This window comes from Cydia amplana, chromosome 20, assembly GCF_948474715.1.
Source record: "Cydia amplana chromosome 20, ilCydAmpl1.1, whole genome shotgun sequence".
NCBI lineage: Eukaryota > Metazoa > Arthropoda > Insecta > Lepidoptera > Tortricidae > Cydia > Cydia amplana.
Window position 1 is genome coordinate 7,857,813 of NC_086088.1, and position 21,041 is coordinate 7,878,853.

Below are 21,041 nucleotides of genomic sequence, written 5' to 3' on the forward strand. Positions count from 1 at the left end.
TGTACGATTGTTAGAGTTAAGATTAAGAGGCAAGGTTTATTTAAAAGGTTTATAAGTAATTTAAAACTTATGTGACGTTCCACCGCAAAAGGTACCTTATGGCACTTGGCGCTTACGTCGCATAGCGCCGCAATAATAATAGCGCGCGGCGGCGGAGCGGCGTTAATAATAGCGTAAGCGCCAACGGCCATAAGGTACCTTTACCCATGGGACGTCACAAGTGCATATCGATAGTGCTATTCTGTCACTAAAATTTAATAGACACGTTGCTAAAATCTAGCAATCATACTTCGAATGGTAGCTTTGAAATGTAAGTGATTTTTTAAATAGATCCTGAATAACATAACTTTGACTTATTGACCGAAAATGGTACATCTTTATAAAGTTATAAACAAGCTTCATACTTTACCTAAATACCAAAACAGGCGGGCGCGGGCGTTTTGTAAGACACTTAAAATTAATATGAATCATTCGTAAACGGTCATTTAGTTTAGACGGTGCGAGAACTCGCATGCGAATTTCATAACGTTGTAACGGCTACTGAGGTGCAGTCAGCATTCATTAATAGTGGATGAAATGAAACTATGCGCCAAAATTATCTGTCACCCTAAGACACCTTTCCAAATAGAAATTAATAGCTACAGTTCGCGTTCAAAAGTATCTATTACAATTCAATTATTCTACATGAAGGAACATTGTACCGTCAGCAGCAAATGTTGCTAAGCGGGCGAGGTGTTCAAAATGATCTTGACGCGACGTTATTGTTAAGAGAATAAGAAAGTTTCAAGGTTATTTTGAACATCTCGCCCCCTTAGCAACTTCTGCTGCTGACTGTATCTCGTTTAGTTAAGCTTAGGGTTTGCAATCCGGATCCGAAATGTATGAAATTATCCGGATCTGGATCCGGATCTGCGGATATTCCCATACATTTCGGATCCGTCGTGCAAACCCTAGTTAAGCTATTAGTGAATATATACTTTTGATGCATATAGTCTAATCTGATTCGTCGCTTTTGATGTTGACTGAACAACCAAATGAATTTATAGATCAAATTACGTTACGTTACTTCTATAAGTCAAGTTACGTTACTACACTATACGAGTCACGAGTCGCATACTAGTTCTCGCACCGTTTAAACAAGCCGCCCCACAACGGACGGGTTGGGACGGGGGACGATGGGTTTACATCCGGCCAAAACTTGTCCTTAAGCGGAAACGAGGGGGTCAATCAATATAGAAAACCATCGATTATGTCGGCAGGCGAGATCTCCCGCATAGTCGGCAACGAGTGGCGCTCGCTACCCGCAGCCACCAAGCAAAGCTGGGAGGAGCGCGCAGCCAGATGCAACGAGGAAACCTCAGCCAGGCTAGCCGAGGAGATGCGCGAGATGGCTCAGCAAGGCGGGACGCAACCAGTAGTAAGATATACTCACCGTCTTTCTAGTGTTGTCTCGGCATTGTGCCATGTCTCATCAGCCACCAAACAGAGCTGGGAGGAGCGCGCAGCCAGGTGCAACGAGGAAACCTCAGCCAGGCTAGCCGAGGAGATGCGCGAGATGGCTCAGCAAGGCGGGACGCAACCAGTAGTAAGATATACTCACCATCTTTCTAGTGTTGTCTCGGCATTGTGCCATGTCTCATCAGCCACCAAACAGAGCTGGGAGGAGCGCGCAGCCAGGTGCAACGAGGAAACCTCAGCCAGGCTAGCCGAGGAGATGCGCGAGATGGCTCAGCAAGGCGGGACGCAACCAGTAGTAAGATATACTCACCATCTTTCTAGTGTTGTCTCGGCATTGTGCCATGTCTCATCAGCCACCAAACAGAGCTGGGAGGAGCGCGCAGCCAGGTGCAACGAGGAAACCTCAGCCAGGCTAGCCGAGGAGATGCGCGAGATGGCTCAGCAAGGCGGGACGCAACCAGTAGTAAGATATACTCACCGTCTTTCTAGTGTTGTCTCGGCATTGTGCCATGGCTCATCAGCCACCAAACAGAGCTGGGAGGAGCGCGCAGCCAGGCTAGCCGAGGAGATGCGCGAGATGGCTCAGCAAGGCGGGACGCAACCAGTAGTAAGATATACTCACCGTCTTTCTAGTGTTGTCTCGGCATTGTGCCATGGCTCATCAGCCACCAAACAGAGCTGGGAGGAGCGCGCAGCCAGGCTAGCCGAGGAGATGCGCGAGATGGCTCAGCAAGGCGGGACGCCACCAGTAGTAAGATATACTCACCATCTTTCTAGTGTTGTCTCGGCATTGCAGCATGTCTCATTGTGGTAGCCTGAGGCATACAGATATATTATACTGTGGATATATGTTTGACGTGGCTATCTAGGAGAGCTACTATCTAAATTTGAATATAATCGACGCGCACAGACGAATAACGATAGATATAGCAAAGACTACCTTCTAATTTCACATTTCGGGTAAACAGTCCAGGCAGGGTCGCCATGTAACGTGAGGGAAACACACTTCCTAATTTAGGTATGATACTGGCGTACGGGGAGGGGGGTATTACTGACACTACGCATAGGCGTCAGCAATAGGTCAGCTTTTGGCAACCTAATCTCAAGAATTTGCAGTATTCAATAAAACTGACTGCCATTTTGTTTTTATAATTCAGAGGGGAAACTAGGCCTTATTCATGGTCCTAACAATGGTAGTGGTGGTGGAATATACAGTCAGAGAGCGGTCTGGAGATCCGAGTTCCGAGTTCAGAGTTCTGCGTTCTTTCGAATGTAGGTGAGTCTTTAGGATAACGCACACAGCAGGCGGTCAGAACGCGGCGGTCAAAGCGGAGTTCTGACCGCCTGCTGTGTGCGTTATCGTAAAGACTCACCTGCATTCGAAAGAACGCAGAACTCGTAACTCCAGACCGCTCTCTGTTTGCGCCGGCTGTTAATTTTGTCATTTCGTGCTTGGATACGGCCAAATTATTATTTCTCAAAAATGGACGGCAAAGCCGACGTTGCCGGTTAAAAAATAGGTCGCGAAGTGCGTAGTTTATGGTCATTCAAAAAATTAAAAAGTTAAAAACATTGCAGTCTCGATTTCGGGACTGCAATATGTTGCATACAAATGCCATTATTTAACGAGTTCCAAACTTTTTAAAACTTTAAATGGCCATATCAAATGAAGGCATAGGTCCATTAAACAGCCAAACAGATGATCAGCACTTATTATTATAATGTTGGTACCGCGACTATTTAGGTGTCTTAAATACGTTGGCGTATTTTCAGCAGAAAAATACACTTCTTTTTTTTTTAAGGCTGCAAGCAAATCTTTTTAATGGTTTTACTTTTTTCTGTGAAAATTAGAACGTTGCTTCTGTAAAATATTTCTATTTCTTGCACCATTTTTGAGAAAAGCACTATATATGTCTCGGCTGGAAGGCTACTTGCTGGCTTCGGATTCAATTAAACGGACTCCCAAGGTCGTCCGTTTAAAACGAATCCTCAGCCTGCAAGTAGCTACTTCCGAACCTCGATGATAATGTACTATTGAAATATCCTTTCTTATCCAGCCAGTGGAACTCACCTACGAATGTGCCTGGGAATCCTGCGACTACCAGTTTGAGGACTTGGCCGACTGCATGGAGCATTGCATCGGGGATGGTGGGAACAGTAAGTATTTACACCGATATATCAGTGTCACAGGGCGGACACGCCAGACATCAAAAATGATTTGCGTTTATGTGTGTGCGCGGCACGTCTGTACACGCGTCATTGTGTATCTGACGGACTTCTGGCATGCTCTCAGTAGAGCGACTTACGAGGGGTGTTCAAAATATTCTCGGTATGAGAATGAAAACAAACAAGTACGAAAAGTTTGATATTTTTATTTTTCAATATACTCCCCCCCTATGTTCATACACTTAAAAGATCGATCAATTATTTTTTTTAATCCCTCGTAAAAATATTTTTTATCTTTCGTGTAAAAATGCTCCTCCACTGCCGCCTTCAATGCTTCATCGTCAGAAAATTTATTTCCACGCAGATCCTTTTTAAGATTGGGGAGCAAAAAGAAGTCGCTGGGGGCTAAGTCCGGACTATACGGTGGGTTAGTAACAGTTTTAAACCCACATTCAACAATAGCTGCCTTGGCAATATGAGCAGTATGGACGGGGGCGTTGTCATGCAGAAGCAGAATACCTTTGGTTAACTTTCCTCGCCTCTTTTCTTTAATTACATCCTTTAATTGACGTAGAATGTTAGCGTAGTACTGTCCTGTGATATTTACACCTTTTTCTTTATAATCGATTAGTAATACTCCTTCACAATCCCAAAATATCGTGGCCATGACCTTGCCAGCTGAAGGGATGACCTTGAACTTCTTGGGATGAGCTGAACCCTTAATGTGCCACTGCATGGACTCTTGTTTACTCTCTGGGTCATAATGATGAACCCAGGTTTCATCTCTAGTAACTATTCTTTGCAGCACCTCATCAGGATTTTCACCGCACAGGTCAATAAAATCGGAACAACAAGCTACACGCATGTCTTTTTGAAGCCGAGTCAGCATTCGCGGAACCCATCTTGCACTTACTTTTGACATATTAAGATGGTCATGTATAATATCATGTACGGTACCAATAGAGAGATTGGTTACTTGTGCTATAGATTTTACCTTCACTCGACCATCTTCCAATATAAGTTTTTCCACTTTATCAATATTTTCTTGTGAAGTAGCTACTACAGGCCGGCCAGGTCTAGGGTCATCTTCAATACTCTCCCTTCCGCGTTTAAACTCGCTTGACCACTTTTGAATGGTAGATAAAGAAGGAGCAGACTCACGGTAAACACAATCCATTTCCTCTTTTATGGTTTTTGATTTTTACCCTGTTTTGTCAAGAATTTTATCACGCATCGATGTTCTAATTTAGTTAACATTGTCAATTCGCACATGATGTTCATGTTTGTTCAGCAATTGCAGAAAAACAAAAGACTATCTCGGTTCGAATTATACTTTTTTTTAATGTCAATGAATAAACCTTAGCGGCCAGTAACGAAAGAAATTTTAGAAGAGGTCGTAAGATATCAATACCGAGAATATTTTGAACGCCCCTCGTACGCACACATTCATGTCGCGGCCAGTCGCGGGGCGAGGTAATCCGAATCGGGGCGGGGCGGTGCGTGTCCGTTCTGTATGATAATACTATTACTTATTCTGTGTGTGTTTATATCCGGAGCTGTGTATTAAGTGTGTTTTTAATCCCAGAAACGTTATAATGTCATCATCTTCCTCGCGTTATCCCGGCATTTTGCCACGGTTCATGGGAGCCTGGGGTCCGCTTGACAACTAATCCCAAGAATTGACGTAGACACTAGTTTAGAAAGCGACTAACGACGATATAATGTATTTTTGATAATTATCTTTTAATACAGATTTAGATGTTGACGATGTTGCTTGTAGTAACGAGGTTTCTGGCTTAATTTCTCTCATATTGAGTGATATTATACGAAATGATCACGGATTTTGCTGTACGTGCGGTACAAATTCAGGGAAAAAAGAAGAAAAAATCCACAATATACATCTAATATTGTCTTCTTAGTCTGACGGCTTTGACCGCCATAGCCTCGTGCCGCCCACCCTTAAAAATTATAGCCAAGGAAGTCAGAATCTTGTTGTATTTTCAATTAGGTTGAATTTCATTTGTTCGAAAATTTTACGAGTCAAATGAAATACTACTTTGTTTTTAATTAAGGTTGACATTCCATCGGAACTGAGTGTACATCCTAATGTACATTGGACGGCACGAGGATAGACGTCTGCAGACGCGCGCGTCTATAGCCCAATATCAACCTTCGTACATTCAGACAAGGTTTACAATGACGCGCCGCGCACCATGGATATGGCGTTCGAAGGGTCAAAAAGTTTTCATTGAATATACAAAAAAACTATATTACAGACACTTTCTGAGCGAGCTCGCTCCATCGTAGACCTCGTCTTCGCCTCGGCTAGTCTGTGGCCATGAGTAAACCCATTTATAATTTTTAAAAAATGGGAAGCTTCGTTACATTTATTAGTTTTTGGGATTAAAAACCACTTTATACAGACAAACAATGGGAATGAAAACCATAGGATAATTATTTAACTTACTAATTTACTAATACAATGACGTATTTTTAATGCCGCCACAGTGATTGGAACTTTCGTTGAGACGAAGAAGGCTAAATTAGAACGTACGTATGATTTTACTGTCACTAACATAACATAACGTAGTCCAAAATGTCATGGCTTCAGGCAAAAGGTATCACTTTGTAAGGATGATTTCTAATTGTATTTTTTTTATAATTAAGCTTTTTTGATCAACGACAAAGTAGTGCGTTCTGCTTGCATTTTCTGAATTGTGTTTTATTGATGTTGGTAGTTATTAGTGTAAGGCCTGAGTGGACGCTCGAGTTGGGCGTGCAGCGGGGCGGGGCGTGCGGCGTGCATGTTAAACAAATGCAAACGTATAGGATCGGCCTTAGTGCACGCTGCTCAAATTACTCCTGACCCCAACGCCACGCTGCACGCCCCGCCGAACGCTCCGCTTCGAGCGTCTACTCAGGCCTTACACTTATGGGAGTTAAAAGGTTAACATCCTAAAAGCTTTTGAATGGTTCATAAGTGTAAGGCCTGAGTGGACGCTCGAGTTGGGCGTACAGCGGGGCGGGGCGTGCGGCGTGCATGTTAAACAAATGCAAACGTATAGGAGCGGCCTTAGTGCACGCTGCTCAAATTCCTTGGGAGCTCGACGCCACACTGCACGCCCCGCCGAACGCTCCGCTTCGAGCGTCCACTCAGGCCTTACACTAACATGGTTTAATCTTTCTTTACACCAGCTTTCCTGAATGTATCTGTAAGGTTGACGTGGTACGCTGTGTAAAACGTCACAATACAATAAAAATACTCCTCATTGTATACCTATTATATACAGACAGCAAATTTTTTCTAGTCTGTAACCGTTACCGCAGCGTACGGCGTCAAGCAGAGACCAAGGTCTAACTCGCGTACGCGTGTGTTGTTTATCATAGTGTGTGTGTGTGTGTGTGTGCCTCATCTCCAGACATACCAACATTTTGTAGCAATAACGGTGCAGCGTAAATTATAGTACTTTCGGCGCACAGAAACGTTGCATTCATTTCATAAATTATCATAAATTAACATAGTGATTTGGTTAAATCCACATTTTAAGCCTATAATTATAGTTCTTATTTATGTATTATTTTAAGTGTTAGAGAGATTAAGATTATGTTTAATTCAATTACCTACCTATAGTAACGTGCATCGTACCAGGGATCGAATACCGGTATTTTTTGTATGGGAACGAAAACAATATTTTTTCGTTCTTTGCAAATTATTTCATTTCTAATTGGGCAATCTAATAATACGAAGGCGTTACCTAAACACACAACTGAATCCTACATTTCGAGTATAAAATAACTCCAAAAATGTGGTTATTTCGATGTTTTGCAAAAAACCGGTTCCGATCCCTGCATCGTACTTCCCTTATACTCAACAGCTGCACAAATATTGCTACATAATGTACAATGTCTACATATCACATCTCGTACACCGGTCTAACCTTTTTCTCCCCAACATGCGTGTCGGCAGCGGGCCACGTGCAGACCCACTACCGCGGACACGTGGGAGACTTTCCCTGCGTGTGGCGGAACTGCGCTAGAGTGCGAAAGGGACAGGCGCCCTTCCCGAATCTACCTCGCCTGCTCCGACACGTGAGGGACCTGCATGTCAACAAGGGCAACGGACGGCCCATCGCTCCTCACGAGCGCTCCAGGTAATTTAATTAGTAACTATCATGTTCGGGGAATAGGTAAAAAAATCGGGTGTCATTAAAAGTTAAATGTCAGTGTCATAAAGCTATACAATGATATTTAAACAGCCTACATCCTTCCAAAAATACAAAATTACTATACCGAACATTCTCCTCACGTGTGAAAGTCAACACCGACATTGGCAAATTCACCCTGGGCCAAAGTGCAGGGAGTAAGCCAGAAAAAAAAAACAGCCGCAAGGTCGTCATGACGCGCAGCTTTAGTGCTTATTTCCTTGCCTATATTTGTTCTACCCAGAGGACCCCTTAGTCGCGCTCAAACGCGCTGGCGCTATCGAAATGTATAGACTTCTAGGAACCTGCGGCTTGTCGCCTTACGGCCTTGCCACGACATGGCGCCACTGGCTTCGGGGACAACCATAGGCTGGAGCGAGATACAGCAATCGTACCTTTCGTTCCCACCTATGGTTTTCGCCTTAACCGAAGCCAGTCGCGCAATGTCGTGGCCAGGCCGTTACACAGTGGGAATAAGTGTGACATCAGCGTAAGCCTTAAAGCCAACCGATATGTTTCGGTTCATCATACATAAAGTGTTGTGTTCTGGAAACGCGTAAACAAAGTACAGTAACATTAAATATCTGGTGTGTTTCAGGAATTATATACCTTCGTCGAGGAAACCGCCGCCAGCTAAGACGTACACCAACAACTTCAGAGGTGGCGTTATGTCGCCTGGAGGTAATTATTTCAAAATCAATATTGTTAATACTTAGTGTAAGGCCCGAGTGGACGCTCGAGTTGTGCGTGCAGCGGGGCGGGGCGTGCGGCGTGCATGTTAAACAAATGCAAGCGTATAGGAGCGGCCTTAGTGCACGCTGCTCACATCACGCGTGAGCCCACAGCCACGCTGCACGCCCCGCCGAACGAGCGTCCACTCAGGCCTTACACTTAAGCTTTGGATTCCTCCGAAAACGGTGCCGTCATATGACGGCCGTCATATAGCGGCCGCAAAAGACGGCCGTCTTTACGGTGGCGACATGTGGAAAGTACCACGGCGTCATAACACACCGTCATCCACCAAGGTCAAAGCGGCAAATTTGAAAAATGTAGGCGCGATGGGATAACGTCCCATAGAAAATTTGAATTTCGCGCCTTTTCCTACTGACAAGATTTGCTTGATCATCTATAATTTACTTGGAGGATGAAATATCATCAGAAGAGGAAAATAATCGTAGTACGGAATCATTTATTCAAATCTCGTGTCATTTATTCAAAATGGCGTCACCGCTATCTAATAAAACGTTCACGAAACTATCGACACCGTCATGACGGCCGTCATCTTACGTTACGTTGACAATCAACGTAACGTAACGCCGTCTAGGAAACCGCGCCATCTTGTTTACATAGACAACGTTCTAGTGACGTCAGTCAACGCTATATAGCGGCCGTAATATGACGGCACCGTTTTCGGAGGAATCCAAAGCTTAACAATCATGTATTGTTCCAGCGTCGTTGTCAGGTATGTCTCCGCTAGCCCGCAACACGCCGTCCCCGGGCGGGGGCGGGGAGGGGGCGGCGGTGCGGGCGGCCCCTTCCGGACTCGAGCCGCTGTTTGTGGCGGCGCCGCCCAAGGCGCAGCGCGTGCAACACTCGGAGGCCTACATCAGGTACTACAGTTGCTCAAACCAATTTGTCAGTAAATAAGAACCAAAAAACCGGCCAAGTGCGAGTCGGACTCGCGCACGGAGGGTTCCGCACCAAAAATAAAGCAAACAAGCAAAAAAACGGTCACCCATCCAAGTACTGACCCCGCCCGACGTTGCTTAACTTCGGTCAAAAATCACGTTTGTTGTATGGGAGCCCCACTTAAATCTTTATTTTATTCTGTTTTTAGTATTTGTTGTTATAGCGGCAACAGAAATACATCATCTGTGAAAATTTCAACTGTCTAGCTATCACGGTTCGTGAGATACAGCCTGGTGACAGACGGACGGACGGACGGACGGACAGCGGAGTCTTAGTAATAGGGTCCCGTTTTTACCCTTTGGGTACGGAACCCTAAAAACTATACTCATCCTTTACTTTTGGGTGCTACTTTGGGTGGTACATAGACTAGGAATCTTCTAGACGGAGTTTAGAGCAATTATTTCATGAAACCGATGCTGCCAAAAATACTGGGGTGCGGGGGACGAGGTGATCGAGTCCCGTGCCGTGATTGGTCCGTTCAAAGACACGGACGTCACACAAAGATACTGACTCGAAAATGGAGTAAAACTACCGTATATTTGTGGCAGAGGGGGTAGCGCTACTATGCTCAGTCTAGAGGATGTCTTGTCTTTGTCAGGTACTATAGTTGGAACCAATTTGTCAGTCAGTAAGAACCAAAAAAACTATACTCGTCCTTTTCTTTTCGGTGCTAGTACGAGTGTAGGACAAATATAGTATGATTATCTCTGTCTATGTTTGAAATGAGACAGTCCTTTGACAAACTATATATTACAACGCCCCATCGAGAGAGCTTCGCCCTACGGACGCCCGGAAACCTGACCCTAACTTCAAATTGGGACGAGACGAACGTTTCGTCATGGTTTCTCCCCACAGTTTAATTTCTGACATATGTTCACGTGGTATTTTTTACTTTTGCACTATTATTAAGTAACAAACCTCCCAAACCCTTTTCGAAGTCGTTAACAATTTAAAACATTTTTCATAGTGGAGCTCCGTTAACACATTCACTACCAGGAACCCACCTGGTGGGCGCTCGTGAACTTTGCGCAGATGCCGGACAACCCGCTGGGCGGGTTGTTTTATACGCAGCTATAGACGACCGGTTTCTGGGGTAGTGCACCGCTTTTTGTCTGGTAGTGAATGTGTTAATATATATGAAAAATATTCTAGTTCCTAGCTCATACCTTTAACGATTCAAGCTATAAGTTACGTCAGTTAAACAAAAATATTTAAACGTATTATCATTCCAGATACATCGAAGGCCTCCACTCCGAGCAAAAATACATCACTCCCTGGGAAAAGTCCCTCACCCCGATGCCAATCAACCCGGACCCGTCCCACTTCAACATGCAAAAGATACCCGCCCACTGGATGACAGAAGACTCCATCAACGGCTACCTGTCCCAAGACAAGACGCTTTCGGAAACGGATATCCACAAGATGGATAATAGCGCCAAGATACTGAAGGGCCTCTGCGCCCTGAGGGACTTTATGATGAAAGATGCGCTGTGCGTTTATAAGAACCATCTTTGATATAAGAAGCATTGAGGTATGTTCTTGAGTTGAAAAGTTACGTGGAATTCTCATCTCTAAAAATGTGGAAATAACAGTTAATATGCTTAACACTTTCATTGCCACCCAGCCAAACAAGACATCCGCGCCAGGCCACTAAAAAAATCGTCATATAAAGTTGTAGTACCACGATCCCGACTATCGGGACGTTCGCCGGGTTTTCGGCACTGAATGTGTTAAAGATTATAAGGTGTCTTCTACCCATTATTTACTCTCGTGACGTCACATGTCACTAAGAAATTAAAACGTAGTTTTTTTAGAAACTGCGAAACAAATTGTTGGATAGATATCTGTGAATAAAATCTAGATTCATCATCTTCCTCGCGTTGTCCCGGCATTTTACCACGGCTCATGGGAGCCTGGGGTCCGCTTGGCAACTAATCCCAGGAATTGGCATAGGCACTAGTTTTTACGAAAGCGACTGCCATCTGACCTTCCAACCCAGAGGGTAAACTAGGCCTTATTGGGATTAGTCGGGTTTCCTCACGATGTTTTCCTTCACCGAAAAGCGACTGGTAAATATCAAATGATATTTCGTACATAAGTTCCGAAAAACTCATTGGTACGGGCCGGGGTTTGAACCCGCGACCTCCGGATTGCAAGTCGCACGGTCTTACCGCTAGGCCACCAGCGCTTTAATTTAATAAAATGTAGATTAGAATGGAGAATTGCTTTTCGCTGAGGTTTAGTATTCATACTTATGAAGTGCAATGCAAAGTATGGTAAAAGGTATTTACTGAGACGTGGATGTAGGTAATAAGTGAAATTTTAAATGAGATCTTTTAGACGTTTTAGTTATATTTTAAGTTGACAATCGTGTTTTAAATTTATTAACAGAATAAAATTACTGATAAAATATTTGTGTTTTGTTTACCTTGTACTTATGTATGCACTGTGTAAAAGACTTTGAGATCCATTTTAATTAAATTAAATATTACAATGTAAGTGTGATTCCCGCAAAACTAAGTGCCCATATTGATATTTTAGGTGCCAACTGGTATTGTTATTTATTGTGAAAACCAACAGCAACACAGAGTTTTTATCTTATGCTAATTTACAAGTACATATGGCCAATAGGCTAGATGACAAATTTTCATTTATGGTATCAATCGATCAGGTTTGTTTTTAGGATTAAATGTTTATATGGGACCCAATGCATTAACCTTTTGGACGCCAATGACCGATATATCCGCACCGTAGGTTCAACGCCAAAGACCGATTAATCGGTCACATATCACAGAGCAACATAGACCTACGTGCATATGCATAAAGTTCAATTTCAGTTTTGACACTTCGGTGGCGTCAGCGTGACAGCTTTTGTGTTTGACACGGCGTCGAAAAGGTTAAAGCAATACAAAAGTCAGAAATTATAGTCAAAGTCCGACAGTCGTATTTTACTCGCGAAACGCTCCTAACAAAACGATAAGTGAACGTGACGTCAAGGTCACTGAGATTATCTTGAAGTATGGACAAAACAAGAAATTGCGATTTGTCGATGAAATATTGCGTTTATGTTATGGTTGCTACATATATAATCTTTTTTTGGATAAAATGTAAGGAATCGAATGGTATCCTTCCTTACTTATTTCCTTTTTGGAAGTTAATAAAACTTAAATTTTGAAACTTTCAGGTCCTGTATTTTTGTATTATTTCCATATATTATTTTAATATCCACTTTATTTTGATAAATTTCTCATCTATTTTACTAGATTTTGTTATAAAATTCAACATGTGTCATCATCCCTATTAAACTTAAAGGTTGCAAATTATTGGACGGTCGTAAAATTTTGGTTATTTTAGAACGCGTATTTCTATCAGTTCCAGTCAAAGAATAAATAAAAATCCAAATACAGCTAAAATAGTATATTAACATTAAAAATATAAATATGGTTACACGAGTAAGCTTATGGCATACATGAAGCTTCACAAGCATAGTTCACAAGCGACATCGAACATCAAAGTGACATCAAACATCAAAGTGACATCCAACATCAACATTTCACTTAATGCGGAGAGACAGTGATAGTATAGCGTGTATTTTTGTATTATTTCCATATATTATTTTAATATCCACTTAATTTTGATAAATTTCTCATATATTTTACTAGATTTTGTTATAAAATTCAACATGTGTCATCATCCCTATTAAACTTAAAGGTTGCCAATGATTGGTCGGTGGTGGTAAAATTTTGGTTATTTTAGAACGCGTATTTCTATCAGTTCCGGTCAAAGAATAAATAAAAATCCAAATACAGCTAAAATAGTATATTAACATTAAATATATTATATATGGTTACACGAGTAAGCTTATGGCATACATGAAGCTTCACAAACGACATCAAACATCAACGTTTCACTTAATGCGGAACCGCGCGCCTCCGGTGTACGAGCGAGAGACAGTGGTAGCTATTCATGTATATAGCATGTATTTTTGTATTATTTTAATATCTACTTTATTTTGATAAATTTCTCATTTATTTTACTATTTTGTTATAAAATTTAACATGTGTCATCATTCCTATTAAAGGTTGCCAATGATTGGTCGGTGGTCGTAAAATTTTGGTTATTTTAGAACGCGTATTTCTATCAGTTCCGGTCAAGGAATAAATAAAAATCCAAATAAAGCTAAAATAGTATATTAACATAAAAAATATAAATATGGTTACACGAGTAAGCTTATGGCATACATGAAGCTTCACAAGCAACATCGAACATCAAAGTGACATCGAACATCACAGTGACATCAAACATCAAAGTGACATCAAACATCAACGTTTCACTTAATGCGGAACCGCGCGCCTCCGGTGTACGAGCGAGAGACAGTGATGGTAATCACTATGCATGTATATAGCGATGTCCCGCTCGCACACCGAAGCGTCGTGTTATCAAATGTAAAGACCGCCTTAAAAGACGGGACCCGACTCCACTTCCTCTTTTATCAGCCTCACGAGGTCGTTGAACTTTTTGCCTTCGAATATGAGGATCTGAAAGTAAATGCAATAATAGTTAAGTTATTGTTCTAAAAGCAACAATCTCGGCCGTCCATGGCCCTTTTCTTTGAATAAAAATGATAATAAGTAAGTACAGTCGAAAGTTTTAATTTATGACCCATTGACAAAGTGACAATAGTATGATAGCGACTTTCATATTGATTGTCACTGACAATGTATGAAATGGGTCATAAATGAATACTTTCGACCGTAATTTTTTAAAAATAAATCGTGCTTTCAAGTAAGTTTCTTGGCTTGATGGTGGCAGTTATTGATGTTTACAAATTATCACTTAACACATTCATTGCCACCCAGCCAAACAAGACATCCGCGCCAGGCCACAAAAATGTCTTCATATAAAGGTGTAGTACCACGATCCCGACTATCGGGTCGTCCGGCCTGGGAACGAAATCATAAAATACCCGATAGTCGGTTTTTCGGCACTGAATATGTTAATTTACTATAGTCTTGTCAAGCTGGATATGTCAGTAACAATTAAAGCAAACTAAAGTATGGTATCCCTAGGAAACGAACAAAAAGGAGTAATGTACACCGAACAACGATCAAATGTAAACAGTTCCACAGATAAGATTATAAATGACACGCGACTTTCCAACAATTCAAACGTAGTGTTGCTGGGTTGGTCTCGGACTGTCTAGAACACAAAATGACTAGTGTAATATTTTGCCTATATCCCTTTTAGTCTACATCGCAAACGGTCTAGAACACAAAATGACTACAATTATTTAGACCTTTATTTACCTACATTTCGTCGGTTTATCTTTACGTTAGCGATGTCGACAGAGCAGCGGGGCTCCTATTTCTGTGCGGTTTGGCCTTCGGCCATTTGAAGATACCTAACGAACCTAACCTACCTATATATGGTCATTTTGTGTTCTAGACCGTTTGCGATGTAGACTAAAAGAGATATAGGCAAAATATTACACCAGTCATTTTGTGTTCTAGACAGTCCGAGATCAAAGCGTGTTGCTAACCCACTACCTATTTTTCTTTGCCGCTTTTTTCTACTGACAAGATATGCTTGACCAAGTATAGTCTGCGGAAAGAGAAGAGTCGTGGAATGTATGGGGCCCAATTAGGGTTTGCACGACGGATCTGAAATGTATGGGAAGATCCGCGGATCCGGATCCAGATCCGGATAATTTCATACATTTCGGATCCGGATTGCAAACCCTAGGCCCAATACATTCCACGACTCTTCTCTTTCCGAACAGTCTATGAGTTAAGCTTTGGTTTCCTAGGATAGCGGTGCCGTCATATACCGGCCGTCTCCATACAAATACTACGACATACATATTTAGCCGTATTATTTAGTATGGAGACGGCCGCTATATGACGGCACCGCTTCCTAGGAAAACCGATCTTAAGTAGTTTTTGCGACTTTTTGACTCACTTATTAGAGTTATTAGGTAAATAAACGATTTGTATTTTGTATTTGTAATATGTAGTAATTGTATAGATTACTGTTATTTGTGTGGATAAGCATCACTTATTGTTGATCTTAGTGTAATTTATTAATTAGTTACTCACTGTTTTTCATTGTAAATTCAAATAAACTAACGAAACTTTAGGTCTAAACTTAAAAAAAAAATGTATTCTCTTTTTTGTCAAAGACTGTTTGTTTCTGAAATAAATAAATTAAAAAAAAAAAAAATGTAGTAGTACCCTTCTGCCGGGCGTCATGGCGCCGCCTTCGTAGTCCCACTGCGATAATTCGACCTGCTCCGACACGTCCACATCGAACCTCGCCAGCGCTTCGTCCTCTAGCGGCTTCTCTTCTTGATTCGCATACAATATTTCCGATGCGTCTTCTGTAAACATGATTACATTGGTCTCTATTGTTTCCCAAAAAAAATTAAGTTATTATTATTATACACCACGCCACAAAACGTTCGTCATATAAAGCTGTAGTACCACGATCACTATCGGGTCGTCGGGCCTGGAAACGAAATCATAAAACACCCGCTAGTCAGGTTTTCGACACTGAATGTGTTAAGGTTAATAGGCGCTATGGACAAAACAATTCAAGATGCTTTTAACAATGACGGTTAAACCCTTCCCTACATCCTCGTAGCAACGATTAGCTTATGCCCCGCAATCACAGAATAAATAATAGTACTATGTACAGAAGCTTCACTCTAACAAAACGCGTCTATTACGACAGATATGACCGCTAGGTGGCGCAAGCGGGAGCAGGCGACCGTTCCGTAGCGGTGCGCGGCAACTACTATGGCTAGACACCAAAATTGGTGGTGGCCGCATGTACTTGTAGGTACTTGTAGCGACGCAGCGAAATCGAGGAGTGAGCCACGCCTGCCGCAGTGTATAAACAATTAACCCCTCGTATGCTTTAGACACGGATCCGTGCGTGCCGTGCGTGGGAATTTAAATCTATTGTTTTAAATGTCAAGGTCACTTTTTTCAATTATCAAATCTGACAGGCCGCATATGACGGGTTAAACATGTTTTAACAAAATTGTGCTTACCTCCAATGTTGTACGTTTTGCATATCCATATGAGGTACTGGAATGTGTACGGCATATTCTTTTGGATGGCCTTGTCCAACTCTGACTGAAGAGAAGAGAACAGGGGCACACTGATGGCTGCGGGAATGTTCAGGATTCTGAAAAAATATTAATTTATAGTGTGTCAAAGGACTGTCTTATTTCAAACATAGACAGAGAGAGTCATACTATCTTTGTCTTAAGCCCCGTCTCCATATCGCGCGGGAAGCTATCGAACATCGCGCGGCCGCGATAGTTTGCCGCGCGATATGGAGACGGGGCTTTACACTAGTACTAGCACCCAAAACAAAAGGATGAGTATAGTTTTTATTCTTCCTATTTACTGACAAATTGGTTTAACCATCTATAGTTTAGTGTGTACAATTTATCCATAGACAATAAAGTGTGTCAAATCATACTCTAATATTTATAGTTTTGACAATATTGTGACTCAAAGTGTGAGTACAAAGACTAAAATCATAACCCTAAAATTGCCATTGTCACTAAAATTATAGTGTGTAAAATAGAAAGCTGACATTTTACGGCACAGAAGTCAAAAGATAGCTATAGTGTGTCAATTCATACTATCTTTGTCTTACACTAGTACTAGCACCCAAAAGAAAAGGATGAGTATAGTTATTTTGGTTCCTATTTACTGACAAGATTTGGTTGACCAGCTATATTTATAGTGAAGTTGAATAGAAATTACCAATCATGTAAACAAACCAATTTACATTACCTCGTAAAATCGTAACTTTTAACGACAATCATGATACATATTATTAATACTTTTTCTACTCCAGCACTTAAATGTGTCAATTAAATGACTGACAGTGATATCTAAAGCAATGTCATTTGAATGATTTGTCTATAGGCTCATAAGATGACTGCTAGCAGTCATCTTATGAGTATAATACAACTGCTTTATTTTTTTTAAAGATACAAGTTCCGATCATCTTGATTGAAAGAGGTATGTTTTCATTTACAATAATAACTCTTTTTTTTTTAAATAATAACTCAATTTTTTTTAAATAATAACTCTTTTTTTTAATAATAACTCTTTTTTTTTTTTTTTGCTGCAGCTGTCATAGAAAAAGTAATGTATGCAACAGCTCATAATTGGTTCTTAAAATTCAAGGGTCGAAGTTACAAAACGAGACGTAGTCGAGTTTTGTAAAAAAAGACCCGAGAACCCCGAGACCCCTTATTATATCACTGTTGCATAAACTACTATTATAGACTTAAATCTTTTATTTATATCAATCAATATAGAGTCTGTGCGGAAAGAGAAGAGTCGTAGAATGTATGGGGCACAGTACATTCCACGACTCTTCTCTTTCCGAACAGACTCTAGTTAAAATATAATTTCACTGATAACAATCTTCATAAAAATGTTGGGAAAATGTAAAATGCTAACAAAATCTGTCATGTTTGTTTACATTATTTGTCATTTGCATAAAACTCCGGTGTAGTTTCAAAGAGAACCATAAGGTGACGACATACCTTTCATTAATCACAAAGCCGACATGGTTGGCGTCATCGGACAGGATCTTTTTGATGAGAGCTTTGGTATCGTCTTTAGCATTTTCCTCTGCAAGCTGGAGTAGGAGTGCTGTGACTTGCTTTATCGCTGGCTCTTGCTAAAAATACAAATTTTCTTTTGCACACCTCATTTAAAGTAGATGACAATTTTTAGGTAGTACTTTTCTGAATATTAAATTAAAAAACTTTTTTCAGAAACCTTATATTTAATTTTTTTGGCATTTAATTACTCATATGGAGCAACCCTATTTTTCTTTTTGGATTTTGACTAAATCACAGAATAAATAATAGTACTAAGTACAGAAGACTCACTCTCTAACAAAACGCGTCTGTTACGATCAGCACAGATATGGCCGCTAGGTGGCGACAGCGCCACGCGCGGCTTATGGCTTTCCCCAAAATGGGGGCCGAACGGATGTACTTTTAGCTACCTGTAGCAAAGCAACGAAATCGCGGAGTGAGACACGCCTGACTAAATACACAACACACTTATAGTATTAATTCAATTTGATAGTTTCTGACAGACAGACCTGACAAAACGGTTTATAAGGAGTCAGTTTCTGCTGTTGTGGCTATGGATCCCTATAGTTCTAATTGCATACATTAATGGCTCTAACTAGGGAATGTAAATCGGTTAGTAATTGTACTTGTATGGAAAACTCGGTTAATAACCGGTTATTAACTGAAATTTCATACAAATACATTCCCTGGCTCTAACATCAAAGCTAATATTCCATACCTTTCTCTTAGTGATGTTAATGACAGTGGTGACCCCAAACACTCCATCGCTGCCGTCATTCTCATCATCATCATCATCAGGGTCATCTAGGCACTGCTTCACCACGCTGCCTATGTAATTTTGAGCTGGAAAAGAAGTATAGTTAAAACAACTACATATATTAAAATACTAATTTTAGGAAAAAAAACTTTTTAAATGTAACATTAACATGAAATTGTAACTGACATCTGAATTATGTGAATACTATATTGTGCAATACCACTGCACTGGGAAGCGCTGGTGGCCTAGCGGTAAGAGCGTGCAACTTGCAATCCGGAGGTCGCGGGTTCGAACCCCGGCTCGTACCAATGAGTTTTTCGGAACTTATGTACGAAATATCATTTGATGTTTACCAGTCGCTTTTCGGTGATGGAAATCATCGTGAGGAAACCAGACTAATCCCAATACGGGCCTAGTTTACCCTCTGGGTTGGAAGGTCAGATGGCAGTCGCTTTCGTAAAAACTAGTGCCCACGCCAATTACTGGGATTAGTTGCCAAGCGGACCCCAGGCTCCCATGAAGCTGTGGCAAAATGCCAGGACAACGCGAGGAAGATGATGATGATATTGTGCAATACCACTTACAGATTATAATTTCCGTAAGTGCCCCCAAGTCCACATTAGTTTTGAGGAACAGTTGCCTCAGTAGTTGCTTTATGCCATGGAAGTCACAGTCCTCGGGGTTGCGGCCTTCAAAGTCTGCTTGAATTTCCTAATATACATAACAATAAGATAATTACTAAAAACATACAAGCCTAAATATAGTTTGTCAAAGGACTGTCTCATTTCAAACATAGACAGAGAATTTATACCATCTCTATCTTACACTAGTACTAGCACCCAAAAGAAAAGGATGAGTATAGTTTTTTTTACTGACAATTTCGTTTGACCAACTATAGAACCGACTTAGAAAAAAGATGCAGTATAGTCTAAGGTCTGAGCCTCAACAGAACAGATGGGCAAATAAAAAAAACATGTCACTAACTCATTTTGAATTCCTCAATTTCAACAGAAAATTACTCATATTTTGTACTGCTTTCGTTTTAACATGGCAATATGCACCTGCTTGAACTCGAACAATGAACAACAATTGAAAATAAGTGCAAAACGAGTTACAAGAGCGGCGCAACCCGACACCATCTCATTGTTTACGATATATATTTACGAGGTCTGGTTTCTGAGCGCCGCGCGCCGAGTTTAACTGAAGAGTTACAAGTACTGTAACATTACGTAGATAAAGGAAGTTGAAATAACTAATTTACATTTTTCAACTGCTAAGTTTGAACAAAAAGCTGGAAAATAAATTTAAGTTTTTGTTGTTCCACCATGTGTATTTTTAGGTTATTTTATGTATACCGTGTCTCCCACGAAGTTCCCATCGGAGTCCAAATCAGATTCTTTCTCATAATCCCGCTCTTCGCTTTCGCTCTCGCTCTCGCTCTCCTCGTGATCTATTTCCTTGTGCTTTTTGTTAGACATATTTATTTTTGCCGGTACACACAGCTTGATCGCACGCGAAAATACGCAGTCCTGAATTGAATGGATCAATAAAAACGTCAAATTACGAGTTTGACGCATAGATGGTAGGATCCCATGGACGTGCTATACGCGTAGGTCCGTGAGGGACAAAACATATGCAATGCGACACTATGATTGGTCGAATTTATTTGTATCCATACTAATTTACGGTGGGGATTAAAAAAAAAGTGAGACGGTGACAAGGACAAACTATAATAGCGCTTTCGCTGCTATTCCTACTGAAAGATACATAAGACTATCTCGTTCGGTTATTTCCCCCCACCCTGATGGCTGATCCAGTTGTACTAGATTCATGGTTTGACGTTTAGAGAAATGTTGCCATGTATGTGGGGCGTTAAAGGCGTGTTTCATCAGGAAGGGCTTGCACATGGCGCTTGTAGGGTTATTTGCGCGCGCTATATTAGCCGTAACAAGAGATATGTCTTACTCGCTCTCACTTATGGGTGCGGCGCACCGAGCTCGCGGTGCTTGTGCCAGCAGAGCTTGTCAGTAGAAAAAGGCGGCAAATTTGAAAAATGTAGGCGCGAATGGATATCGTCCCATAGAAAATTCGAATTTCGCGCCTTTTTTTACTGACAAGATTTGCTTGACCAGCTTTA

General features: G+C 41.2%; 2 protein-coding genes across 2 annotated transcripts in view; one reads left to right on the top strand and one right to left on the bottom strand.

Moving 5' to 3' along the window:
- LOC134657529 (protein polybromo-1) overlaps positions 1-11,049 on the top strand; it is a 54,400-nt gene extending 43,351 nt beyond the window's left edge. Inside the window, exons 27-33 of the mRNA XM_063513104.1 lie at positions 1,260-1,417; positions 3,516-3,615; positions 6,133-6,174; positions 7,592-7,775; positions 8,425-8,507; positions 9,277-9,436; positions 10,748-11,049. Of these exons, the coding sequence (XP_063369174.1) occupies positions 1,260-1,417; positions 3,516-3,615; positions 6,133-6,174; positions 7,592-7,775; positions 8,425-8,507; positions 9,277-9,436; positions 10,748-11,030 (1,010 nt within the window). The 3' untranslated portion in view covers positions 11,031-11,049. The remainder of the gene's footprint in view (positions 1-1,259; positions 1,418-3,515; positions 3,616-6,132; positions 6,175-7,591; positions 7,776-8,424; positions 8,508-9,276; positions 9,437-10,747) is intronic.
- A 2,923-nt stretch (positions 11,050-13,972) lies between these two features.
- LOC134657729 (protein BCCIP homolog) lies at positions 13,973-20,397 on the bottom strand. The gene is made up of 7 exons (XM_063513293.1): positions 20,260-20,397; positions 19,489-19,615; positions 18,866-18,990; positions 18,088-18,224; positions 16,567-16,703; positions 15,746-15,891; positions 13,973-14,053 (listed from the first exon to the last, which is right to left on the bottom strand). The coding sequence occupies exons 1-7, from the start codon at positions 20,380-20,382 to the stop codon at positions 13,973-13,975; spliced, it is 876 nt and encodes a 291-aa protein (XP_063369363.1). The 5' UTR covers positions 20,383-20,397.
- Between the last annotated feature and the right edge of the window lie 644 nt (positions 20,398-21,041).